Source organism: Rhincodon typus, chromosome 21 (genome assembly GCF_021869965.1).
Source record: "Rhincodon typus isolate 14 chromosome 21, sRhiTyp1.1, whole genome shotgun sequence".
NCBI lineage: Eukaryota > Metazoa > Chordata > Chondrichthyes > Orectolobiformes > Rhincodontidae > Rhincodon > Rhincodon typus.
The window spans coordinates 38,564,044-38,587,251 of NC_063352.1; the positions used below are offsets into that span (position 1 = coordinate 38,564,044).

Below are 23,208 nucleotides of genomic sequence, written 5' to 3' on the forward strand. Positions count from 1 at the left end.
GAGACCTCAAACCAAACCCTCCGAACTCAAATCTGCTAACTTCTGGCTTTAAAGAAGCTAGGAGGTGGGGCTACGAGCAAACAACAACCCTACTCACTCGAGGCAAATTTGTAATTTTAATATTTTAATGAGGCAGCATCGATCAGTTATTATTCCTTCTTTTGGTTTTAACTGAAGGGAAGCAATGAGGGCTGGATGAAACAGCCAAGTGTTTTTCAGCACAGGAAAATTGCTTTCTCTCAAACCCCCAAGTAATCTGTTAAGTGAGCTAGCAATGGTCCTCCATCCCCAGACAATCCAAAACCCACCCAAATCTCCCAATGCCCTCAATGGCCTCTCCGGCCTGTATCCCCTCCTGCCATCCCTTCCTTCCTAATGTCTGGTGCTGAAAGCAGACCCACTTACGGCCAGCCAGCTTTTCAATTCAGCTGGATGCAGCATATCAGAACAAAAAAGCAATTTAATACAATGGTGAGAAATTTCCTTGAACACATTTAACTTGCATTCATGGCAAAAAGGCAGTTTTGTTAAATAAGCCATGCTAACTTAACTAAAACTGATAGTTTTACAATTATCAAGAATGACATGGCCTATCAGATGACTGGCATTATGAACATGGAAAAGTACAACTTCACAACCTAGCAACAGGATCTTCATAAATGCTGTTGTAATGTAGCTATATCTACTAACCACTGTGATTTTGTCCACAAGACAGTTAGCCATTCCTTCCTCAGATATAAACAACACAGCGTTAACTGCTCTCTATTACAACAGGAATTGGAAATGACCATTCAGCTTGTTGAATGCATGATGCGCATCCTTAACTCTAACTGCCTTGCAATCAGAACTGTCGAAACTGCTTCGGTTAAAAATTACACCACAATAGTATATACACATTGTATCTCCATTGTGGAGTTGTGCATCGTGTCAGATTTTATGTTAGCTCAGTGGTAATGTTAGAAGGCTGTTGGTTCCAAGACCCATTGGATTGATTCGAACATATAACCTGGGCTGACACTGCAATACAGTACTGCAGGAGGACTCCGTTGTTGGTTGTGCCATGTCCAGATATGACCATTGACTCGAGTCCACACTGACCCTCCAAGGAGCACCCCACCCAGACCTACCCTTCACCCCTGTAACCCTGCATTCCCTATGGCTAACCCACCTCGCCTGCATATCCCTGGACGCCATTAACTGCATATAAAAGATATAATCGCACTATTTGAAAATGAAATTAGTATAGGAGTCCGATTATGGTTATTGCGAGAATTCTTCGCTCTTGCAGTTTCCTGATACTAAATATTATTACCTCAACAGATGATCATAGTTTAAACCAGTAGAAGTGGATTGATCAAAGAGGGACATGTTTTACTCAATGGTTTGGACATAGATCTTAATAGAGAATAACAATGAGTTACAGTTACGAACTAAAAAAGGAGATTACTATTGGTCCCAAGCATTGCTTCAGGATATTGACTCAGGAGGTAACAAAACCAACATGCTGCCCATTAAACAGGGGAAAAAGTCACCACAGAACAAAAACACAAAACCTGAGGAATATTTGAAATATAACTAACTATCTGACAAACAAATGATACAGCTTGTAATAACTTTTTGTGTAGTAACATTACTGAATTCCTCAGTAATGTTTGGCTCAATGCTTCAATCAAGTAAATGTTTTGGAAAAAAAATGTTTAATTTTTCCCTTTCCTCACTACCACTTTGAACAAGTGAACACATTTTGTTATCATATCATCTATAACACATCACTCCAGCGAGATTACATGATTCGATGTACCCATCATACACAGACGTGCAGGAAACCAATTAACCTTTGAGGGCCGCACTCTTATTTCTACACTGAAAGCAAATACGTAACAGGGCTTTGATTGCTTTAAGACGGCACCATTTAAAAATGCTCATTTTGTTCTTTGCATGTGTCTCCCAGGTTCTTCTGCAATATCTAGCAGAAAGTTTCGATGTTTTTGATGGAGGCAAAGCAGTTACCCTGAACTACTACTTTTCCAAAATGTTTCTAAGTAAGCAAAATCAACTTAATTACAGTCTATCTGTCCCAGATCTTTAGACAATATCTGTAGCCTTATTCTTAAACATAAAATCGATGTGTTGACTGTGGCCCAGTGGGCAGGGACTACTGCCTCCAGTGAAATGATGTTTTGGGATTTGCATGTAATATACATTCTAATGTTATTTTTTTGGAACATGATGGTGCAAAAGAGGAGTGTCCTCTTCCCAGACGACCACCAGAGGCGGCTACAATGCCAGACCCTGGCAGCCTGGTTCCACATCACCAGCTGAGTCATTGTGATTGTTATGGTGTGGAGGAGTGGCCAGTACTATCACAAGGTCAATGACCTTCCCTGCTCCACAATGCTAAGTGGCAAACACTTAGTTCTGCGAGCTCACATTCACTTGATATCCACTAACGCAACTGAGCAGGCTCATGCTCTGTTACTCTCACGATTGCCTGTGACATGTTCTCTCACACACTCACTCCTTGCTCAACCTCCTACCCGCTAATCCTGCTTGGCCTCTCCACTGCCTGGCAACCCACTTTCACCTCATGCAATTTCTCCCTTGTCCAGAAGGGCTGGTGTGAATGAGGTGGTCAGTGATGTCTGGAGCAGGGAGGTGTATAGCAAACATGGAGCCAATGTTTACCAGTGATTAGGGAGCCTGTAGGTCTGTGTCCCGTACAGTGCACGGCACGGAGTGTCATGTCTTTTCCTTTTACAAGAACCTCAGATCAGTTGTCCTGCAGCCCCCTCCCTCACAGGTCAATGCTTTTTTCCTCATATTATAGCATGATGGAAGCACTCATTGTCCACTGGATTCCAACTTCAAGGGCCAAAACATTGGGATCCCCTGCTTGATAGTCCTTGTTGCTAATTCCTAACAGGCTTCACAACGCCCCAGGTCCCCACCCAATCTGTCTACATGAGTGCTTACCTGACCACCATTCCCCACCTATGATATATGGGTCGATCATATCAGGAGTGGTCATAAACAGCTCCTCCACCCCTTTGAAGCCAGGGCACATCTGACCATTGTTGAAACATCCTCCTGCCTTAATCCCCTGTACCACCGTCACCCTCTGTCCCTTTAATTTCTGTGGATGGACTGGCAAGCCCCTTGAACCGGAAAGCCCCAGACAATAAGAGCCCAGATCCCTGGCTGATGCCTGTCTATGTTCAGCCCGTCTCCCCCAACCAGCCACTATGGAGCCACAGGACTGACTGTGACCCACTCCCTGGTGCACAAAAGGGACAAAAGGGAAGGCAACGCAAGCTGAACATGACCAATCCCCTGCACTGGTATCAGAGGCTGCTCCTGATTTACTGTACCAGAACCTCGAAACTAATGGGAATCCCCATGGATTTCATTCAGCATCACTTGCCAAAGTCATGGCTGCTTACCTGCTGCACATGCAGCGTGTTTGCCATGACAGCAGCTGGCAATGGTACAAGCGCAAGATGGGCTGAATACACCGCCATACAGAAAGGTGCGCACTCCCTTAACTGAGGAATGCTGACCAGCAAGGCAAATGCCTTAGTTGTTTGACGACACCAACAGGGACAGCAAGACAAGGCAAAGAAAGGCATGGAATCTGCATGATGCAGCCGGGTGCCTGTTCCTTCACAGCAGTCCATCAATGCTCGTGCACCCTGCAACGCGAGCTTGCGCTTCCTAAGCATCCTGCAATGGATTGGAGAGGTGATGTAATGATCATGAAGGTCAATGTCAGATGTCACCATCCGTGGACAAGTGGGCATGCAGCTTGTGGACTGTGCCCGGAGATGCTGTTTGTCGTCACCAGAGGAAGGAGCAATGCTCCGAAAGCTAGAGTTTTCAAATAAACCTGTTGGACTATAACTTGGTGTTGTGTGATTTTTGACCTGATTACAAGAGAAAATATTGCATTTGCTGCTCTATTTAACAACTGAGCTCAGTTCACCAAATGACTCGTGTTCCCCGGTATGCCAACAATTTAGCTTCTATTCCAATTCCTGCCGAGCTAGTCTTGGGTTCTACTTCTTCACCTGCTCTTCAGGTTGGAAAGGCCAAGGGTTGGCATGTACTGGGCATGGTGGAATTAGGAAGAACTTTTGAATAATCTTTCAAAAAAAGTTCCCAGATCAACCCTTCAGTTCATTAGTCCAGGAACCACAGACCCGGGGGAAATCAGGCTAAACTGCACTAAAAGTTTGGGGAGGCTCGGACATGCCTACTCCTACAACACAATCAGCTAGGAGGGCTTGACTTTGCTACTTGCACCATTATCCCATGCCAGTGAAAACTGGGGTTGAGGGGAATGGTGATGAGCGTACTGCAATCAAGTTCTATCTACCATTTTTAAATGGCTCCACAACTCGTGTGACACCTGGAAAATCAAAGACACAAACACAAAGTTCAGGTTGAAATTCCAATACTTATTGCAATGTTAAAATGTGCCAGCTAATGGGTTGGATGCTGAACGGAGACTTCATTTATTTTCTCAGGTCGATGTAAAGAATCCCTTGGCATATTTAAACAAGGGTAAAGGGAGCTCTCCCCACTCTGAAACAATATTTATTTCTCAACCAGCATCATTAAAACAGACCTCACATTTTGTCAGGCCTTGCTATGTGTAAATTAGCTCCTCATTTCCTTCAATACATCAATGATTACATTTCAAGGGCTTTGGGTAAAGCATCAGTATAATGATATAATGATGGCATCTGATAGCGTTTCTAGTAGCTGGCTCAGTGTACATTCCTATCCTTTGGGTTCCGATTGTCCAAAACAATTTGTTAAATATGCAAAGTACATTTCGTTAAAATCTTTACACTATTTCAACCTGTAGTTCTATTTTAATCTCTCATTTGGTGGAAGAGATTCCTCTCCAAGAACTCCCTTCTTACATCCTCCATCTCTCTACTTCACTCTCTACCTTCAAAAGCCAACTGCAAATCATCTACTCAACCATGTTTTTAAGTCATCTCTTTTAGTCCCACTACAACATAATACTTCATGTTTCTAATCTCTTTGAATTACATTTTTCCTTCCTTTAATCATAGAATCCTTACAGTGTGGAAACAGGCCATTCGGAATATCGAGAGCACACCAACCGTCCAAGGAGCACCCCACGCAGACCTACCCTCTACCCCTGTAACCCTGCATTCCCTGTGGCTAACCCACCTAGCCTGTATATCCTTGGACACTATGCAGACATTTAGCACAGCCAATCCACCTTACCTGCACATCTTTGGACTGTAGGAGGAAACCAGAGCACACCCGCAGACACGGGGAGATGGGCAAACTCCACACAGACAGATAGTCACCCAAGGCTGGAATCGAACCCAGGTCCCTGGAGATGTGAGGCAGGAGTGCTAACCATTCATGCCACTCTCCAAAAAGCTTTGCTAAGCAGAAGGCATTTCAATGTGAAGCTGGAGAGAGTCTTTTCTGCCTTCTAACAGATAAATAACCTGTATCTGCCATGTCAGACAGCTTGCACTGAAAAAAAAAACTTGCTCGTGTAGACATTTGAATCTGGCAGATCATGACCTACTACAGTTGGTGTTTACATTTCTAAGTCTGCAACAGGCTTGTCTCATCTCTGGATTATTTCCATCCATCCCGAAAAGGCAGGTTTTTAGCGTTACTAATAACCCTCTACCAAAATGACTGCGGGACTGATGTTCAGAATGGCTTCATCCTGATTCCACTGGAATTTATACTCTTACCAGGACAGCTCTCAGGACACAGGAATGAGCAATTCTTCATGACACATCAAACTGATGATAGTTAGCTGGAATTGTTCTCCTTTAGAGCAGAGAAAGGTAAGAGGAGGGTGCATCGAGGCTATCAAAATCACGGAGGAACTGACAAAGGGGAAACTGGTTCCATTGGATGGAGAGGACACAAGAAAGATAACTGGCAAGAGAGTTTGTTCAAACGGGGAGAATTTCCTTTGGGAAGCGAGTGGTCGTCTGGAATGTACTAACTTGCGGGATGGTCAAAGCAGATTCAGTAATACTTTTTTTTTTACAATGGAATCAAATAAATATGAAGAGTAAGAGTGGATGATCGGAACTAATTAGGTAGCTCTTTCAAAGAATTAGCACAAGTAGGATGGGCTGCACTGCCTCTTCTGTTATGTAAGAAGAAAACAAGATTCTCAGAATACAGCATAATATATGTTGATGGACTTCAAGGTCTATGCCTCACATTAGTGAGTGTCAAGCTGGGTCTCAGTGCTGTGGGAAACTGGTAAGCAGCCTTTCCACAACACTGGGGATAATTGGCTAACATCAAACAGGCAAAACATGAGAAGTGTTAACACCAAGCAAGGTCAATTGGTTTCTCGAGGCTGCATGGCCATTAATTTACTCTGTCATGAATTCTACCTAACCTATTCAATTTCATCAGGGAGAGACCTGTATAGATATTCCCTGATGTAGAGGTATCAATTACTTTATATCATTTTATATTCAGAATACAAATATCACCCTTCTGGCTCAGACACTGAAATACAAAACAACTTAGATAGAATTCACCTGAATAAAATCAGTAGAACATAATACAATAGAGGAAAGAAAAAAAATGATTCCATCATTTTTAAGATACCCTTTTTTACCCTGACAACATAATCTGCACTCTTTCCCCAAGGGCATACCTTCATTCATCCTGATGCAATATACATGAACATACTTACAAATTAGTTGCAGGAGTAGGCCAAACACTCTGCCCACAGGCTTACCCCTAATTATCCTGACATTGAGAACATCATCTGTGCACTCATCCTGATACTATGGACACCGCACAGAGACACACTTACATTCACCCTATAAAGAGGAGTCTTATTGTTATACCCCTCAGACATGCTATCAGTTCACTAGAACAGTAATTACACTTTGCAGATTATAGGGGATTTTTTACAAAATGACCAATGATGTTCAACCCAGTGTAACAGACAAAAATTTGTAACACATGCCCAGGAGCTCTGAAAGACAAAAGGTGAACTATTTGGCATATATTTTTATGCCATCCATGCCTTGGGATGTTTATTATATTAAAGGCATTGTCACTAAGCATTCTGTATATATAACACAGGAATAATGACTGGATGGAGAAAAGCTAAATAGACTGGCAGGAGCACAATGATGACTTCTCATTATACATGAGCAATTCCTAAACATCGAAGCTGCTGAATGATCATCTCCAGTGGGACACTGGGCACTCCACCAAATACTCAATAATCCAAAATTACTTTGAAAAGTACCCAGAGAGAGCTCATAGAACCAAATTTCTGTGGTGCATTAAACCTGATATTGGTTCCTCAGGAGGATGTTATGTTTAAAAATTCCTAGCATTATTCATTTGGTTTTCAAATGCACAACTTGGCAGATTACCTAATGGGCTGACTGTGACTGTCACACCAGTTCATACTTTTAGAATCGCAGCATCTTCTAGCACAGGACCCCATTTGGTCTGCACAACAATACCAGCTATCCAAATCAACAGCCCTGCTTTGTCTCTACAGCCCTCTCGATTTTGTTTCCATTTCAAACACTTATCCATGCTCTTGCAGAAATGAAAAATTTTTATAGCTAAAAACGGAACTTTTTCTCTCCTTTATTAGTATGGAAACCAAATCAAGCAATTGAATTATGCAAAGAACATTTGATTTTATGCATTTTTGTAATCCATTTACTTGAAACACAGTCGCTGGTTCAAGACATCAAATGGCCTAGGGATTTTAGTGTTGTTGTGTTCTGCTAATCACTAACAGAAAACTCTCTCTCCTTGTTTTAAAAGTAAACCATGCAATCTTTTACACAAAATACTCAGCATGTCTAGCTTTCTCGCTCCACTTGCAGCTGAGCATTTCCAAACTTCAGAAATCTAATATCTGAAGTTATGTCGGAGGTGTAGCAGACAGCCAAGAAGGTTCCCTCAGAGTACAATGGGATCTTGATTAGATGGGCTGTTGGGCCAAGGAGTGGCAGATGGAGTTTAATTTAGATAAACATGAGGTGCTGCATTTTGGAAAGGCAAATCGGGGCTGGACGTATACATTTAATGGTAAGGTCCTGGGGAGTGTTGCTGAACAAAAAGAGACCTTTCAGTGCAGATTCAGAGTTCCTTGAAAGTGGAGTCGCAAGTAGACAGGATAGTGAAGTCAGCATTTGGTATGTTTGCCTTTATTGGTCAGTTTGTTGAGTATAGGAGTTGGGAGGTCATGTTGCGGTTGTACAGGACACTAGTCAGGCCACTTTTGGAGTACTGAATGCAATCCTGGTCTCCCTGCTAGAGGAAGGATGTTGTGAAACGTGAAAGGGTTCAGAAAAGATTCAAGGATGTTGCCGGGATTGGAGGGTTTGAGCTACAGGGAGAGGCTGAACAGGCTGGGGCTAATTTCCCTGGAGCAAATGTTGAGGAATGACCTTACAGACACTTAGAAAATCATGAGGGGCATGGATAGGGTGAACAGCCAAGGTCTTTTCCCCAGGGTAGGGGAGTCCAAAACCAGAGGGCATTACTTTAAAGGAGAGAGGGGAAAGATTTAAAAGGCACCCAAGGGCAACATTTTCAGACAGAGGGTGATGCATGTATGGAATGAGCTGTCAGAGGAGATGGTGGAGGCTGATACAATTACAACTTTTAAAAGGCATTTGGATGCATGTATGAATGGGAAGGGTTTAGGAGGGATATGGGCCTAATGTAACTACATTAGCTTAGGATATGTGGTCAGCATGGAGGATTTGGACTGAAGAGTCTGTTTCCATGTTATAAATCTCTATGACTGTATTTTGCCTTTGTATTCGGTGTTTTGTGTGTTAAAAATATACTTTCTTTTCCTCTCAACTCTCAGATTTCCAGCAGTCAAACGGAATTCCAGCACTGTTTGGCTGACCATTGATAAAGAACCATTGATTCTAATGCTATAAAGTAGGCATATTATTTAAAATAGAAGAAATTTGAGCTAATGTTAGTGCCTTTCAAAACCTCATGGCATCCCAATGTGTTTTACAACCAATTAAGTAGTGTGGTCACAGGTGTAAAATAGGAAATAGGTGGACATTTGGCAAACAAATTGTGTGCAGCAAGCTCCCATAAACAGCAATGAATTAATGTCCATACAATATGGACTTGGTGAAATTGGTTAAAGGATAAATACTGCACAGCTCTCCTGTGAAATAATGCCACGGTTTCATCCATCAAAGAAGGCAGACAGGACCTTTGTTTAATAACGCACCTGACAGCAACTTGATATGTATTACTCAGGTATTTTGTTTCTCCATGGAAACTACATCTTCCAATTGGAAAGTTCAAACATACATTGTAGACATGAATAAGCAGCAACTCCAACTGAAAATTTTTCAACCAATTGTTCGTCTTTTCAAAGGTTGACATAATTCTCAAAAAAAAAATCCAACTTAATCATCTTTTAATATTGTCCATCTTCAAGTAATATCCACAGCAATACTGGCATCTGCCAGACAAGGTGAAAAATTGCCCAGCTATGTCCTGCACACAAAAAGCAAGACAAATCCAACCTGGCCAATGACCACCCATCAGTTCACCTTCAATCATCAGTTCAGTGATACAAAGTGTCATCAACAGTGCTATCAAACATGACCGGCTCAGCAATCATCTGCTAAGTGACGTCCAGTTTGGGTTCTGCCAGGCCCACTCAGCTTCTGACTTCATTACAGCCTTGGTTCAAACAGGGACAAAACAGCCGAATTCCAGAAGTGAGGCGAGAGTGACAAGCCTTGACATCAAAGTTACATTTAAACAAGCATAACATCAAGGAGCTCTAGAAAAACCGGAATCAATGGATATCAGGAGACAAACTCTTCACTGATTGGAGTCATACTTGGCACACAAGGAAGATGGTTGTGGTTGTTGAGCTTCAGAAATCTCTGTAGAAGTTCTTCAGGGTGATGTCCTAAGCCCAACTAGCTCAGCTGCTTCAATGACCTTCCCTCCATAAGGTCAGAAGTGGGGATGTTCACCTACGATTGCACAATGTTCAGCACTACTCGTGACTCCTCAGATACTGAAGCAGTCATGTTAAAATGCAACAAGACCTGGTCCATATCTAGGCTTGGGATGAACAAGTGCAAGTAATATTCACACCACACAAACGTCAGGCAATAAACTGTCTCCAATAGGAGACAAATTAACCTCTGCCCTTGACATTCAATGGCATTACCATCTCTGAATCCTCCATTATCAACATCCTGGGTGTTACCATTGTCAAGAAACTGAACTGGATTAGCCATTACAGTGGCTACTATAGCAGGTCAGACGCTAGGAATGCTACAGTGAGTAACTCACCTCCCAAATCCCTAAAGCCCATCCACCAGCTAGAAGGCACAAAATCAGGAGTGTGATGCAATACTCCCCAGTTGTCTGGAAGAGTGTAGCCCCAACAACACTCAAGAAACTTGACACCATCCAAGTAGAAACAAACAAACAGTCAGCTTAATTGGCACATCACATCCACAAACTTCCACTGTCTTCACCACTGATGCTCAGCACCAGTGTGTATTATCTACAAGACAACTGCAAAAACTTGCCAAAGATCCTTAGACAGCATTCTCCAAACCTAAGACGATTTCCACCTCGAAGGACAAGGGCAGCAGATACGTAGAAACACCACTACTTGCAGGTCTCCCTCCAAATTATTCTCCATCCTGACTTGGGAATATATTCCTTCCCTGCTGCTAGGTCAAAATCCTGGTATTCCCTCCCTAATGGGACAGTGGATCTAGCTACAACACATGAACAGCAGCAGTTCAAGAAAGCTGCTTAGGGACACCTCCAAGGCTAACTTGTGACAGGCTATAAATGCTGGCTAGCCAGTGATGCGCACATCATACACATGCATATTAAAAAAAACTGAAGCAGTTAACTAGTTGGCTATGGTACAAGTTCACGTACATGACTATGACCAAAACAGAACTCAACCAAAATACTCCAACATTCAAATTTATCCTATTTCATGGGCAGAAATAGGAGACAGATAAAGCAGACAATGACCAACAACCTGTTCCCAAGCTTTCGCCATAGTAATTCTTAAAGCAACAATCAGGTGATGCATGGAACCAAAGACTGACTCACTGTCAATTTTTAATCACCCCTACTTCCCCCACTTTATGAGTGAATCCTTCCACTTGCAATCTACCTGATGACCCTACTCGGTGTAAACTCCCAATTCCGAGGTCAGAGGACTGAATACACAAGTTACTTGGATTCCATCATTGGAATGGCCACTTGAAATTATTAGCTAAAACAGAGTAACATTCAAATGCCAAGATTAGACAATGTGCTTGATAACAACACCTAAGTGGAATAGACGACTGTATGGACTACAGCGATTTGGAATTAGAACCATAGAACCCCAGAACCCCTACAGTGTGGAAACAGGCTCTTCAGCCCAACAAGTCCACACCGACCATCAGAACGTCCCACCCAGGCCCATCCCGCAAGTCTCTGCCCAAAAAAATGTTGTAGATAGCAGGACTGTTGTACCTGTCAACACTGAAATCACTAGATTTTTTTTATTGAGTAAGGGGGTCATGAAATGTAGAACTAAAGCAATTAATTGAAGTTCAAGTACAGTTTTGTCTTGATCTAAGTGAATGGCAGCGCAGGCTGAAGAGTTGCTAGATAAATGAATTATGGGGTTGTTGACATGCTTGCTGAGCTGGCTTATTCTCGTTCAGACGTTTCGTCACCATGCTAGGTGATATCATCAGTGGAGCCTCCACTTGGAATTGATACTGTCCGGTCCGTTACGGTGAGTAGTGTCATTTCCGGTTTTGATCTGTATGGGTTTATATATGGGGTCCAATTCTACATGTTTGTTGATTGCATTACAGGTCAAGAACCATGCCTCTAGGAATTCCCATGCGTGTATACAAACCCATACAGATCAAAACTGGAAATGACACTACTCACCATAACAGACCAGGCAGTATAAATTCCAAGTGGAATAGAATAGCACGCTTCATTGGAGGCTCTACTGATGATGTTACCTACCATGGTGACGAAACGTCTGAACAACAACAAGTCAGCTCGGCGAACAAGTCAACAACCTCACCCACAACCCAAGCTACAGATCTTTGCCAAAACTATAAATGAGTTATCTTATCAGTATACTGGGGTGTAACCTGACAACAACTTTATGAAAACGCATTAAGTAAACTTATTTGCATATCCAATTACTTAAAACAAACAGCATCATGCTTGAATTTATTTTAAAGGGTGAATTCCTTGCCAGGTTAACTAGATATGACATCTAAAGATACAAACTGTGAGTGGGTAACCTGGGAAGAGCTCTGCAATGTGGCAGCTAGACAATGCAATTCTACTGGAATTGGGTCAAGTTACAATTCCGACACCTTATTTCACAGCCAAAGGCTATCTATTAAATGGCACAGCTAAATACCTAAATCCTTCCACAATAAATGAGGCATCATGTTTCCTCCCAAAACTTGTTTGCAGCCCAGAGCTCAAATCTAGTTAATGCTTCGAGTAAGGTTGTAACTGAGTTACAGGTGTATGTATTATTTAAATTTGGTTTACATGATTGAATATCACACAGCATATTCAGGACCTTTAAATTTGACCAGCATAATAAATGAATGCAAAAGAATTTGCTCTTAAGGGAATGTATTCTCCTTGCCAGATTGCTTTCCAGTGAGTCCTTGCAAAAAGTAATGAAAATCTGCAGCCAAAAAAAAACAAACAAACCACACTCACATCCCCTCCCTCCTCAAGAGGTGCCCAATATAAATTTTAATTAAGTGATTTATTTTTAAAGTGGGAATTCAATTGCCTAAAAACAAAGTTTTTATTTGGTCAACTGAATTGTTGCACACAAATAATATTTGCAAAAGTGGCTTTCTTCAAATGCAACTTCTCAAGGACATAGACGTCAGTGCAATCATTCTTCTTCAGAGCACACATGGCATTAGAGTTTTTTTGTCTAAATTCATTGTCGGGTTGTCATTAAAACAGAATATAAATATCCATCAAACAACTAAGAATGAAACAGTGATTTATAATGAGTCTGAAGGTAACTAAATTAAGCCAAACTATCTTAATATTTAAAAGTAACATATTTTCACTACCATGTTTCATCTCATATACAAACTTGCCATTTCAGCAATGGATAGCTTTGGAGAAAAAAAAACAGAGGAAAAGGAGTCAAAAGGAAGGATGAACCAAATTAAGGACTAAGGAAATAATGTGCTTTTCTTTTGTGCCTTTCATGGCCTCAACATATCCCAAAAAGTGTGTCATGTCCAATGGAGTTGATGTTTTGAAGCCCTGCAATGTACAAAACATTGCTTCTGTGATTAAACTCACAGACTGAGGCTCTGTCAGGCTGATAGATCCAGCTTGGGTCGTGTTCACAGACCTCAGCTGACTTGGGAATTGATCCAACACCAGTCTAGGCCTGAGAAGGGCAAAAGAAAAACACAACTTCTTCTCCTTGATTGCTATCCAGTGAGTCAAAGCAGAAGGTCTAAATTTGCGGATGTGGGCTGCAAACAAAGAATAACAAAAAAAACAGTACAGCACAGGAACAGGCTCTTCGGCCCACCAAGCCTGCAGCAACACATGATGCCTTTCTAAACTAAAAACTCCTAACCTCTCGGGGGCCCCTATTCCTCTATTCCCTGTCTATTCATTTATCAGTCAAGGCCCTCAAACGTTATTCTTGATTCACTTCTACCCCTTCCTCTGGTCGCACATTCCAGTCAGTTACTACCCTCAAAAAAAAAAAAAAAAACTTGACTCACAACTCCTTTAAACTTTCCCCTTTTTACCTTAAAACTATGGCCCCTACAAAGTGACATTTCTACCTTGGGAAAAATACACCAATTATCCATTCTATCCATGCCTCCAGTAATTTTGTAAACTTCTTTCAATTCACCCCTCAGCTTCTGACGTACAAGTGAAAACAAACCAAGTTTTTCCAACCTCTCCTCATAGTTAATACCCTCCAAGCCAGGCAACATCCTGGTAAACCTTTTCTGTACCATCTCCAGAGTCCCCACATCCTTCTGGTAGTGTGGTGACAAGAACTGTACACAATATTCCAAATGTAGCCTAACTGAAGTTCTATACAACCACCACATGAGAGTATAATTTTTATACTCTCTGCCCTGACTGATGAAGGCAAGCAAGCCATATGCCTTCTTGGCCATCTTACCCACTTGCGTTGCCACTTTCAAGGAACTATGGACTTGGATGCCTGGAACCCTCTATGCTGATGCTACCAATAGTTCTGCTAAATAGTCTATGCTTCTCTCCTGTATTAGACTTCACAAAATTCTTCGCTCCACATTTGTCCTGATTAAATTCCATCTGGCATTTCTCTGCCCAAGTCTCCAGCCTATCTATATCGTACTATATCTTCCGACAATTCTCCTCACTATCCACTGCTCCCCCAATTTTGGCGTCACCCTCAAACTTACAAATCAGACCACTTATATTCTCCCCTAAATCATTTATATATACTTCAAACAACATGGGTCCCAGGACTGACCCCTGCAACCACTACTGGTTACAGATCTCCAGTCAGAAAAGCACCCCTCCAACACTACACTCTGTCTTCTATGACCAAGCCAGTTCTGTATCCATCTTATCAGTTCACCGGGGACCTTATGTGACCTCACCTTCTGTATCAGCCTGCCATGAGGGACCTTCTCAAAAGCCTTGTTAAAAATCAAGGCTGCAGGTTACTACCTGAAAGGCTGTAAATCAGGAGAGGGGAGTGTGCAGCGGGACCTGGGCATCCTTGTGCACCAGTTGAAGGTAAGCATGCAGGTAAAGAAGGCAAATGGTATATTAGCCTTCATTGCGAGAGGTTTCAAGTACAGGAGCAGGGATGTGTTGTTTCGGTTATACAGGGACTTGGTGAGGTCACACCTAGAATATTGTGCACAGTTCTGGTCTCCTTTTCTGAGAAAGGATGCTCTTGCTCTCGAGGGAGTGCAGCGAGGGTTGACCAGGCTGATTCTGGGGATGGTGGGACTGATGTATGAGGAGAGATTGATGAGGTTAGAATTGTTTTCACTGGAGCTCAGATGAATGAGGGGGGAATCTCAGAGACTTAAAATTCTAACAGGACTAGACAGGCTAGATGCAGGGAGGATAGTCCCAATGGTGGGTGTGTCCAGAACCGAGGGTCACAGTCTGAGGATTTGGGGTAGACCATTTAGGACAGAAATGAGGAGACATTTCTCACCCAAAGAGAGTGGTGAGCCTGTGGAATTCATTACCAAAAGGAAGTAGTTGATGTCAAAACATTGAATGTATTCAACAGGCGACTAGATATAGCACTTGGGGCAAATGGGATCAAAGGTTATGGGGAGGAAGCCAAATTAGGCTATTATGTTGGATAATCAGCCATGATCGTGAGGAATGGCAGAGCAGGCTCAAAGGGCTGAATGGCCTCCTCCTGCTCCTATCTTCAATGTAGACAAGATCCATCGCTCTGCCCTCAATCAACTTTGTCACTTCCTCAACAAAGTCAATCAGTTCCGTGAGACAGAACAGGACCTGGCCATATCTCTGCCTGAGTCAGAGCAAGTAAGTGACAGAACAACTTCAAAGGATGGAGATAGTAGGAATTGCCGATGCTGGAGAATCTGAGATAATAAGATGTAGAGCTGGATGAACACAGCAGGCCAGGAAGGGTCCAGACCCGAAACATCAGCTTTCCTGCTCCTCTCATGCTGCCTGGCCTGCTGTGTTCATCCAGCTCTACACCTTGTTATTTCAAAGAATGGAACCATCATGCCATACACACCCCCTAACGTAACACTTCGGGGGGCGACAGAGAATTATTCAAGACGATGCAACTATTAGTAACCCAATAACATGACACTTGCAGTAAAAGGAAACTCTGTAAAATGCTGATAAACAATAAAAGAAAAATAAGCCAAATTAAGTAGTTCCATACATGTTTGAACACGACTCGCTGTCGAGTCTTCACACGGGTCGACAGCAACTTTAAAAATTGTTAATTGAGTGTAAATCAGTTCCATGCTGGTTATATTTACTGCATAAATGTCATCAAGAGACTAGCTGCTGAACACTTTTGCAGTGCACTCGAACCTCACCACATTGTTGAGCAACTCATGAGAACAAACATTCCCTTACTCCACCTGACAACTCTTTCAGTCAGTTGCTCGCCTCTCCAATAAATAGTCGATTTTCGAGATCTTCCAGTTCCAAAGCTTGTCTGCATTCCAAATATAGCCCTATTTTGATTACGTTCTCATCGTATAAACACGTGTCAGCCATTTACACAAATAGCATTCCTACCCCACCGCTCCCTGCCACCCCCCCCCACACACAATGCTGTTTAACTGTTAAAATCCGAATTTCTTAAAACTCGTTACGAGTATCATAGACACAAACAAAAAAAATCATTTTAGTGAACACTGCACGCTTTACTTGCGGATAAAACTACCAACCTGTTCAAAGACTCTGTGCTCAGTACCTGGACTTGTATCCTGCATAGTCTAGTACGTAAATTGGCTTCATTTACTCATTATTAAGATATGTGCACAAGTCAACTACAACTCCCACTAAGTTTACTTTCCAGGCACCAAGGTCGAAACAACTAATCACAAAGTCTGCGAGGCAAATCCTTGCCTGTAATGGTTCTCATTACTTAAACACGATCAGTGTCTGATACTCAACCAAACATTGGAGCTGGTAGGTTTGTGCGCTTACCTTGCAGACTCATTTTTAATTACCTCTCCCTGCTTCTGCCTTTCAACTGCTCCAATCCTTCAAATGCATGGCTCCTCCGCTCAAACTAAATGGATGACCCAGCTCTGGTTCAGTCGAGTGCTTTTAGGGTCGATCGCTTTTGGGATGCTGCCTTTGAGAAAACGAAACCCACATTGCTTCAAAGCTGCTATCAATCATATGGGCGGAAAATTGTCAAACCGCACCATCACGTTGAAATTTAGATGAACCCATGTAAACCGAGATTCTGCGCGCAATACAACCCCGACCCCGTGATCAAGGAGTCTCAAATAACAAGTTAGCTTAATCCACTTTTTTTTGTCGTACTAAATAAACGTCACTGACAGGCCCGAGATAATACAGGGGAATCATTTATCAGGCCATTTACATTAGAGCTAGTTATACATCTCGGTCGAGGCAAAATTGATCGAAAAGTACATGGAATCGAGAGCTACAGTAACTGGTTTGTGAAATCTAACTGGCCTGGGCGTTCAGCAATACATCGGAATTGTCAAATTGTCTTATGTTTTTGTGAATGGGAATAATGTATGAGTATGTTGCACTATTTGTAATATTGTATGTGAGTATGAGTGAGGTGATATAATTATTTTCTTCTCAATGCTTAGGTCATTAAGCACAAACATCAAGTCTACCACTCAGAGCTGTTGCTGTTGAAGGTGCACAACTGATGTCCTATGTGGATTTGAAGAAGGGTAAGGTGCTATTTGTCCCTCAAACAACATTACTAAAACACATTACCTGAACTATGATCACATTTGCTATTTGTGGGAGATAATAAGAACTGCCGATGCTGGAGTCAGAGATAACACAGTATGGAGCTGGAGGAACACAGCAGGCCAGGCAGCATCAGAGGAGCAGGAAAGTTGACATTTTGGATCAGGGCCCTTCTTCACAAATGGGAGCTTGCTGTGTGTAAACTGGCTGCTGCATTTCCCACGTTACAACAAGTTTTTTTTCACAAGGTAGCTATTTAACAGTAGCTACTTTTTACTGGCTGTAAAGCAGCTTTGGAGGTCTAGTGGTCATGAAAGGCACGATAAAAATGCTTTTCTTTTGTTATGATTGTGTAGGGACAAATGTGCTGGTAATCAAGCTCCACTATACTATTTGCGCTACTAGTCTAAATGTTTTAATTCCATTACCTAAATAGCAATTCATTTTCGTTTTTATGACTCTGCAGAATAAAGGAAACCTTCACCAGGCTTCCTTGATAAGCTCAAAATAATCCGTTTATTACAATACAAAACTTAGTCTTAAAACAAAGGCAAACATTGGTTAACATCCAAACTATAATCTGGATTAAAAACGACATCCCCTAAATCCCAAACATACCCTCACAATGCAAAAAACAGCAATCTCTGCAGACAGTATTTTTTAAATGGACAGAGAAAACATATCCCTGTTGGCCAATAAAAAGGATGGAGTTTGATGACTCCCTGAGACCACTCAGTTTCTTGTCGCTGATGTTGAATTGCTTGACAGCCTTAGACTGATCAAAAATCTTCAGGTTGAAATCAAGCTGGATCCACATCTTCAGAGAGTGGCCATCACTCAGCTTTTCAGGGCTTATATGGTCTGAAATACAGACATTTGAAAATCTCATCAGGTCTCCAAGAACTTCAACTGAGAGAAAGAGAGGGAGACTTGTAGCTCCTGAAGTTTCTTTCCTTACAGACTTTCTGTTTTCACAATCTAGGCATCAAGTCCAGAAAGAGCTAGGAGGAAACCATCCACACAGAGACCTCCATAGACTTGCCCAAAAATTAGGTTTTCTGTCAGTTAGGGGCCCTAAACCAAAGCGCTTGTCTACCTGAAAGTTTTGCTTGCCTTTTTTTCTCCAAAACCATTGGACTTTCTGTAAACAGCAAGTAAACCATAGCACACATTAAGTTATTTATCTTATTTTCCAAGAAAACATATGATAAAATGGTTTTTCAATCTAGAAAGTATCCAAACAGTTCTATAGGTTCAGTTTTTCACGCAGTCTATCCATAGAAATATGTAATAAAAACTGAAAGAACTGCAGATGCTGTAAATGAGAAACAAAAAGAGAAATTGCTGGACAAGCTCAGCTGGTCTGGTAGCATCTGTGAAGAGAAATCAGAGTTAACATTTTGGATACGGTGTTCTGAGGAAGGGTCACTGGACTTGAAACATTAACTCTGATTCTCTGATTTAGAGATGCTGCCAGACCTGCTGACCTTTTCCAGCAATTTCTGTTTTTGCTGTCGAAATATGTATTCAGTTATGATATAGAGAGAGACAGCCGAACCAAATCAGCTTCCCCACTTCTGTAACCGTAATAAAGTAAATTTAAAATACTCACTGACCCTCAAAATTGATCCCAATGATTCCTAACCAGACTCTTTGAATAACCAATACTAGATTTTGTGAATAACCAATGCCAGACACCAGGTTTCTGCAATAAACAATTTGTTAATAATACAGTAGCTTTAGCACAGCAAAGTTAAACCACAAGGTAACCTAATTAATTTCTATGATTTAAACGCAATCCTCTTTAATTCATGACCCCACTCTTACACACAGACAGTCAAAAGGACACAGTGTAGGGATAAACAAAAAGGGAAAACTAAATGAGATGTAATTGGCCCTTAATTGCCAGAAAACCTGATTTTGGAAAAGATTGTGGAGGCCTCTGTGAATGGTTTCCCAGTAACTCTTTCTGGACTGGAGTTCTGTTTTTACAATCTAGGCAGTCCGTAAGGAAAGAAACTTCAGGAGCTACAAGTCTCCCTCTCTTTCTGTCAGTAGAAGTTCTCAGAAACCTGATTACGTTCACTTGAGCAGACTCCACGTTCTGTAACATCACCAGCACATGGGATTATATCTTGCTTATTTTCTAATGACACTGATGCCTGTAGATATCTTCCAGTAGGCTCCAGGGAAGATTCTTCTAATTCTTATAACTGAGAATCTATTCTCTGCACTTTCAATAAGTTGATAATGAGAGGTCAACCAGAGAGCAATTAAACCTCCATCCTGTAACTTTCGCAGGCATGATCCTTCTGACTTAAACGACAGTTCAAAACCCAGTGCAAACCTTGACCTCTCTATGTTAGACTGACCATCTCCCTATGAGGTCCCAGTTAACATTCAACATATGCCATCTGTTTAAGCATTAGACCTCTCCAGAGTTAAAGCATCTATAGAACACTTTTTAACAAGAAGCAACCTGCATTTAACTTCCAGGCCTGGCCTCATGAACAAAAATACAGTTTATTTGTTCACTTTGTTTAAACAAGATGCAACTCATAGTCCAAAGGTCACCTTGAGCTCTCAGCTCACAGTTCACAGCTACAAATTAAAAATGATAAAAACAATAAAACAAAATAATGAAAAATCAATGAACGTTCTAATACGTTTATGAGTCAGTCAGATGTGACGATGAGGACAAGGAGATGATTCTCAGAAGATCAAAGATTATGTAAAACTGTTTTAATGTGTTCATAATCTTGTTTCCCTGAACAATTCCATCATGTAAGCATTTGAACTGGAGATGCTTTGATTTATTCAGTGAATTGGATTGCTAACAAGGATACTTCCTGTTTATCTTTCATAATGAAATTAGTCCCATCGCCCAAGCATATATAATTTGAATTACATACATATTATCCAATTTAGTTAACCTCCAGAAAGAGTTAAGTAATAACAGAAGAAAAGTTGATTAAACTATGGGAAAATTTCTCCCTATCACTGCACAGTAAATTCCATTAAACCTCAATAGCAGGTACATATCATCGACTCCTCATAAACAAAATGACCCCTCAACCTTGTAAATAATTAAATGATTATCTCCATTCACGTGGACCTAATATTTTATAATATTTTAAACAGACTTTGCAGAATAGACAGTTTTTATAAGCAACACGCTCAGACTGGATCTTTCTTAGCCTCATTGACTCATGGACTTAGAGATAATTACAGCACAGAAAAAGGCTATTCAGCCCTTCATGTCCACACCAGTCAACAAAGACCTGACTCTGTTAATCCTATTTTCCAGCCTTTGGTCCATAGTGCTGGAGGTTATGGCAATGCAAGTGAATATCTAAATAAGGCTGAAATGCTATGAGAGTTTTTGATGCAACCACCCTTTCAGACACTGAGTTCCAGACTCCCACCCTCTCTGAGTGAAAAAAAATCTCCTTCATCTTTTAAATGCCCCTCATCACCGTAAACACCCCTATCAAGTCATCCCTCAAACTCTGTTGTTCCAAGAATAGTGATTGTAACAAGGTCAGCCAGGTGGACCTCATAGAATATGAGTTCCCTGATTGGGGCTGTTAACCTGGTCCAAACAGGAGGTCTTGGCTGACAGATAGGAATAGGCGTGCCAGGTGTTCTGTTCACTCTGACCCCTCTGCCCCCTCTCTGGTAATGGGTAAGCGGAACTTCAACATGTTCCAGTTGTGACCTGACCATGTTTTGTACAGTTCCAGCATAACTTTCTTGTTCTTCTGTTCAATGTCTTGGCTAATAAAGGCAAGTATCCCATATGTTTTCTTAACCACATTTTTTTAAATTTCAAAAGTACACTTCATTCATAAAAATATTTTTGTATATGCAGTCACTGCTGCAGTTTGGTTCTGTACAGAAGCGTATGAAGGAACAAACAAACATTGAAGTTTGACTCTATCTAAAAAACAAAACCAAAGGCATTTCTTACTTGTACAAAACTATGTTTACATATATTTGAGACACTGTGAATCGGATAACTGAAAGGACCCACATTTACTTTCAGCAGGAAGACCTCAGACTGTGGTCTTTCCCCACTGCGCCTTGGCTGTCCCAAGCTTTAGTGCGTCCCTCAGCACATAGTCCTGAACTTTGAAATGTGCCAGGCTGCAACACTCGGTCGAGGTCAACTCTATGCTGTGGAAGACCAACAAGTTTCGGGCAGACCAAAGAGTGTCTTTTACCGAGTTGATGGTTCTCCAGATGCAGTGGATGTTTGTCTCAGTGTGCGTCCTGGGAAACAGACCATAGAGCACAGAGTCCTGTATCACAGAGCTGCTCAGGATGAACCTCAACAAAAACCACTGCATCTATCTCCAGATTTCCTTTGCAAAGGCAGATTCCCAGAGTGAGATGTGTGACAGTCTGTATCCTCTCCCACAGCTACTTCAAGGGTAGCACGCAGTGACGCAGGGTGTCCAGGTGTGCATGAAAGATTTCACAGGCAGTGCCCTTCTCACTAACAGCCAAGCGATGTCTTGGTGCTTGTTAGAAAGTTCTGGTGATGAGGCTTTCTTGACAGTCTGCTCAGTGAACAACCTGACAGGATCTACCCTCTCCTTTTGCCACAGGGTCCTGACAACACTGTGTGCTGATCACTTCCTGATGGACCTGTGGTCAAAGGTCCTTTTACTTACAAATTTTCCTACAAAGGACAGGTGATACAGAATGGTCCAACTACTTACAGTGTTCTGCGGCAACAAGGCCAGTCCCATCTTTTGCCAAACCGGGGACAATCAGGTACGTTGTGACACTTGGTGTTTGTGTACCAAGAGTCTACATACAACTTGATGCAGATACGCACAAAGGTGGCCATCAGGATGAGGGCAGCATTAGGTACGTTATTCCCCCCAGTAATCCAGCATTTTGTACATTATGTCCCTATGGACACGATCCACCTTAGACTTCCAGATGAAGGTGAAGATGGCTCAGGTCAATGCAATGGCACAGGACCTGTCCTGCAACTTTCAGTGATCTGTAGACATAGACATCAAGGTCCCTCTCTCAGAGGGTCCTCAAATTGACCCTTCTGCTCAGTAATACTGACTGCCTGTCTCAGGATTCTCACCCCACCCAGGCCTGAGGTGGGTTTGGAAATGAAGAGGGGAGTGGAAAATTGGACAAAGGTGGAGGAGCTAGACAGGCGATTAAGATACGTAAGGGCTCAACTCATGGTCATTGGTATAGAGAAAGGCAAATTTCCTGCAATCTACCACTGAGTCAGGTTCTCAATGATGCATTAGAGGCAGCTTCACATTGGGAGGTCTGAGCTGCATAACAATTAAGACTTTTTAAGCATTTTGCAGAAATTCACAATAATCATGAATCCCCAGGCAGAAGCCATTGCAGCAGTTTGTGGAGACAGATATCTCTATGACTGTTGTACCTGATACAGTGGTAGTCTCTCGGTTTCCTACTGGAGGAGTTACAGATGTTCTGCTGTTGGCAAAGTTTCAGCCTCAGTGAAAGATGAGTACAGTAACAGAAATAAACTAAGTGTGAGATCTCAGCAACAAGATGATGACGTTTACACTGATAGAGTGGAGAAGGTCATCAACCTTCTTTCTACATTGCTACAGATGGCTTAGACTTCAGTGAGAGAGATAGTAGGAACTGCAGATGCTGGAGAATCTGAGATAA

The 23,208-nt window shown here is 41.9% G+C and overlaps 1 protein-coding gene and 1 long non-coding RNA gene across 2 annotated transcripts in view; one reads left to right on the top strand and one right to left on the bottom strand.

The window, feature by feature from the left end:
* The window catches only part of card11 (caspase recruitment domain family, member 11), a 221,073-nt gene extending 204,054 nt beyond the window's left edge, over positions 1-17,019 (bottom strand). Inside the window, exon 1 of the mRNA XM_048609736.1 lies at positions 16,777-17,019. Coding sequence (XP_048465693.1) covers positions 16,777-16,789 — 13 coding nt within the window. The 5' untranslated portion in view covers positions 16,790-17,019. The remainder of the gene's footprint in view (positions 1-16,776) is intronic.
* Positions 17,020-17,141: 122 nt separating this feature from the next.
* Positions 17,142-22,302, top strand: LOC125485698. Its single transcript, XR_007264402.1, has 3 exons — positions 17,142-17,257; positions 17,421-17,507; positions 22,140-22,302. It is a non-coding gene; the product is annotated as an uncharacterized LOC125485698 (long non-coding RNA).
* Positions 22,303-23,208: the final 906 nt, after the last annotated feature.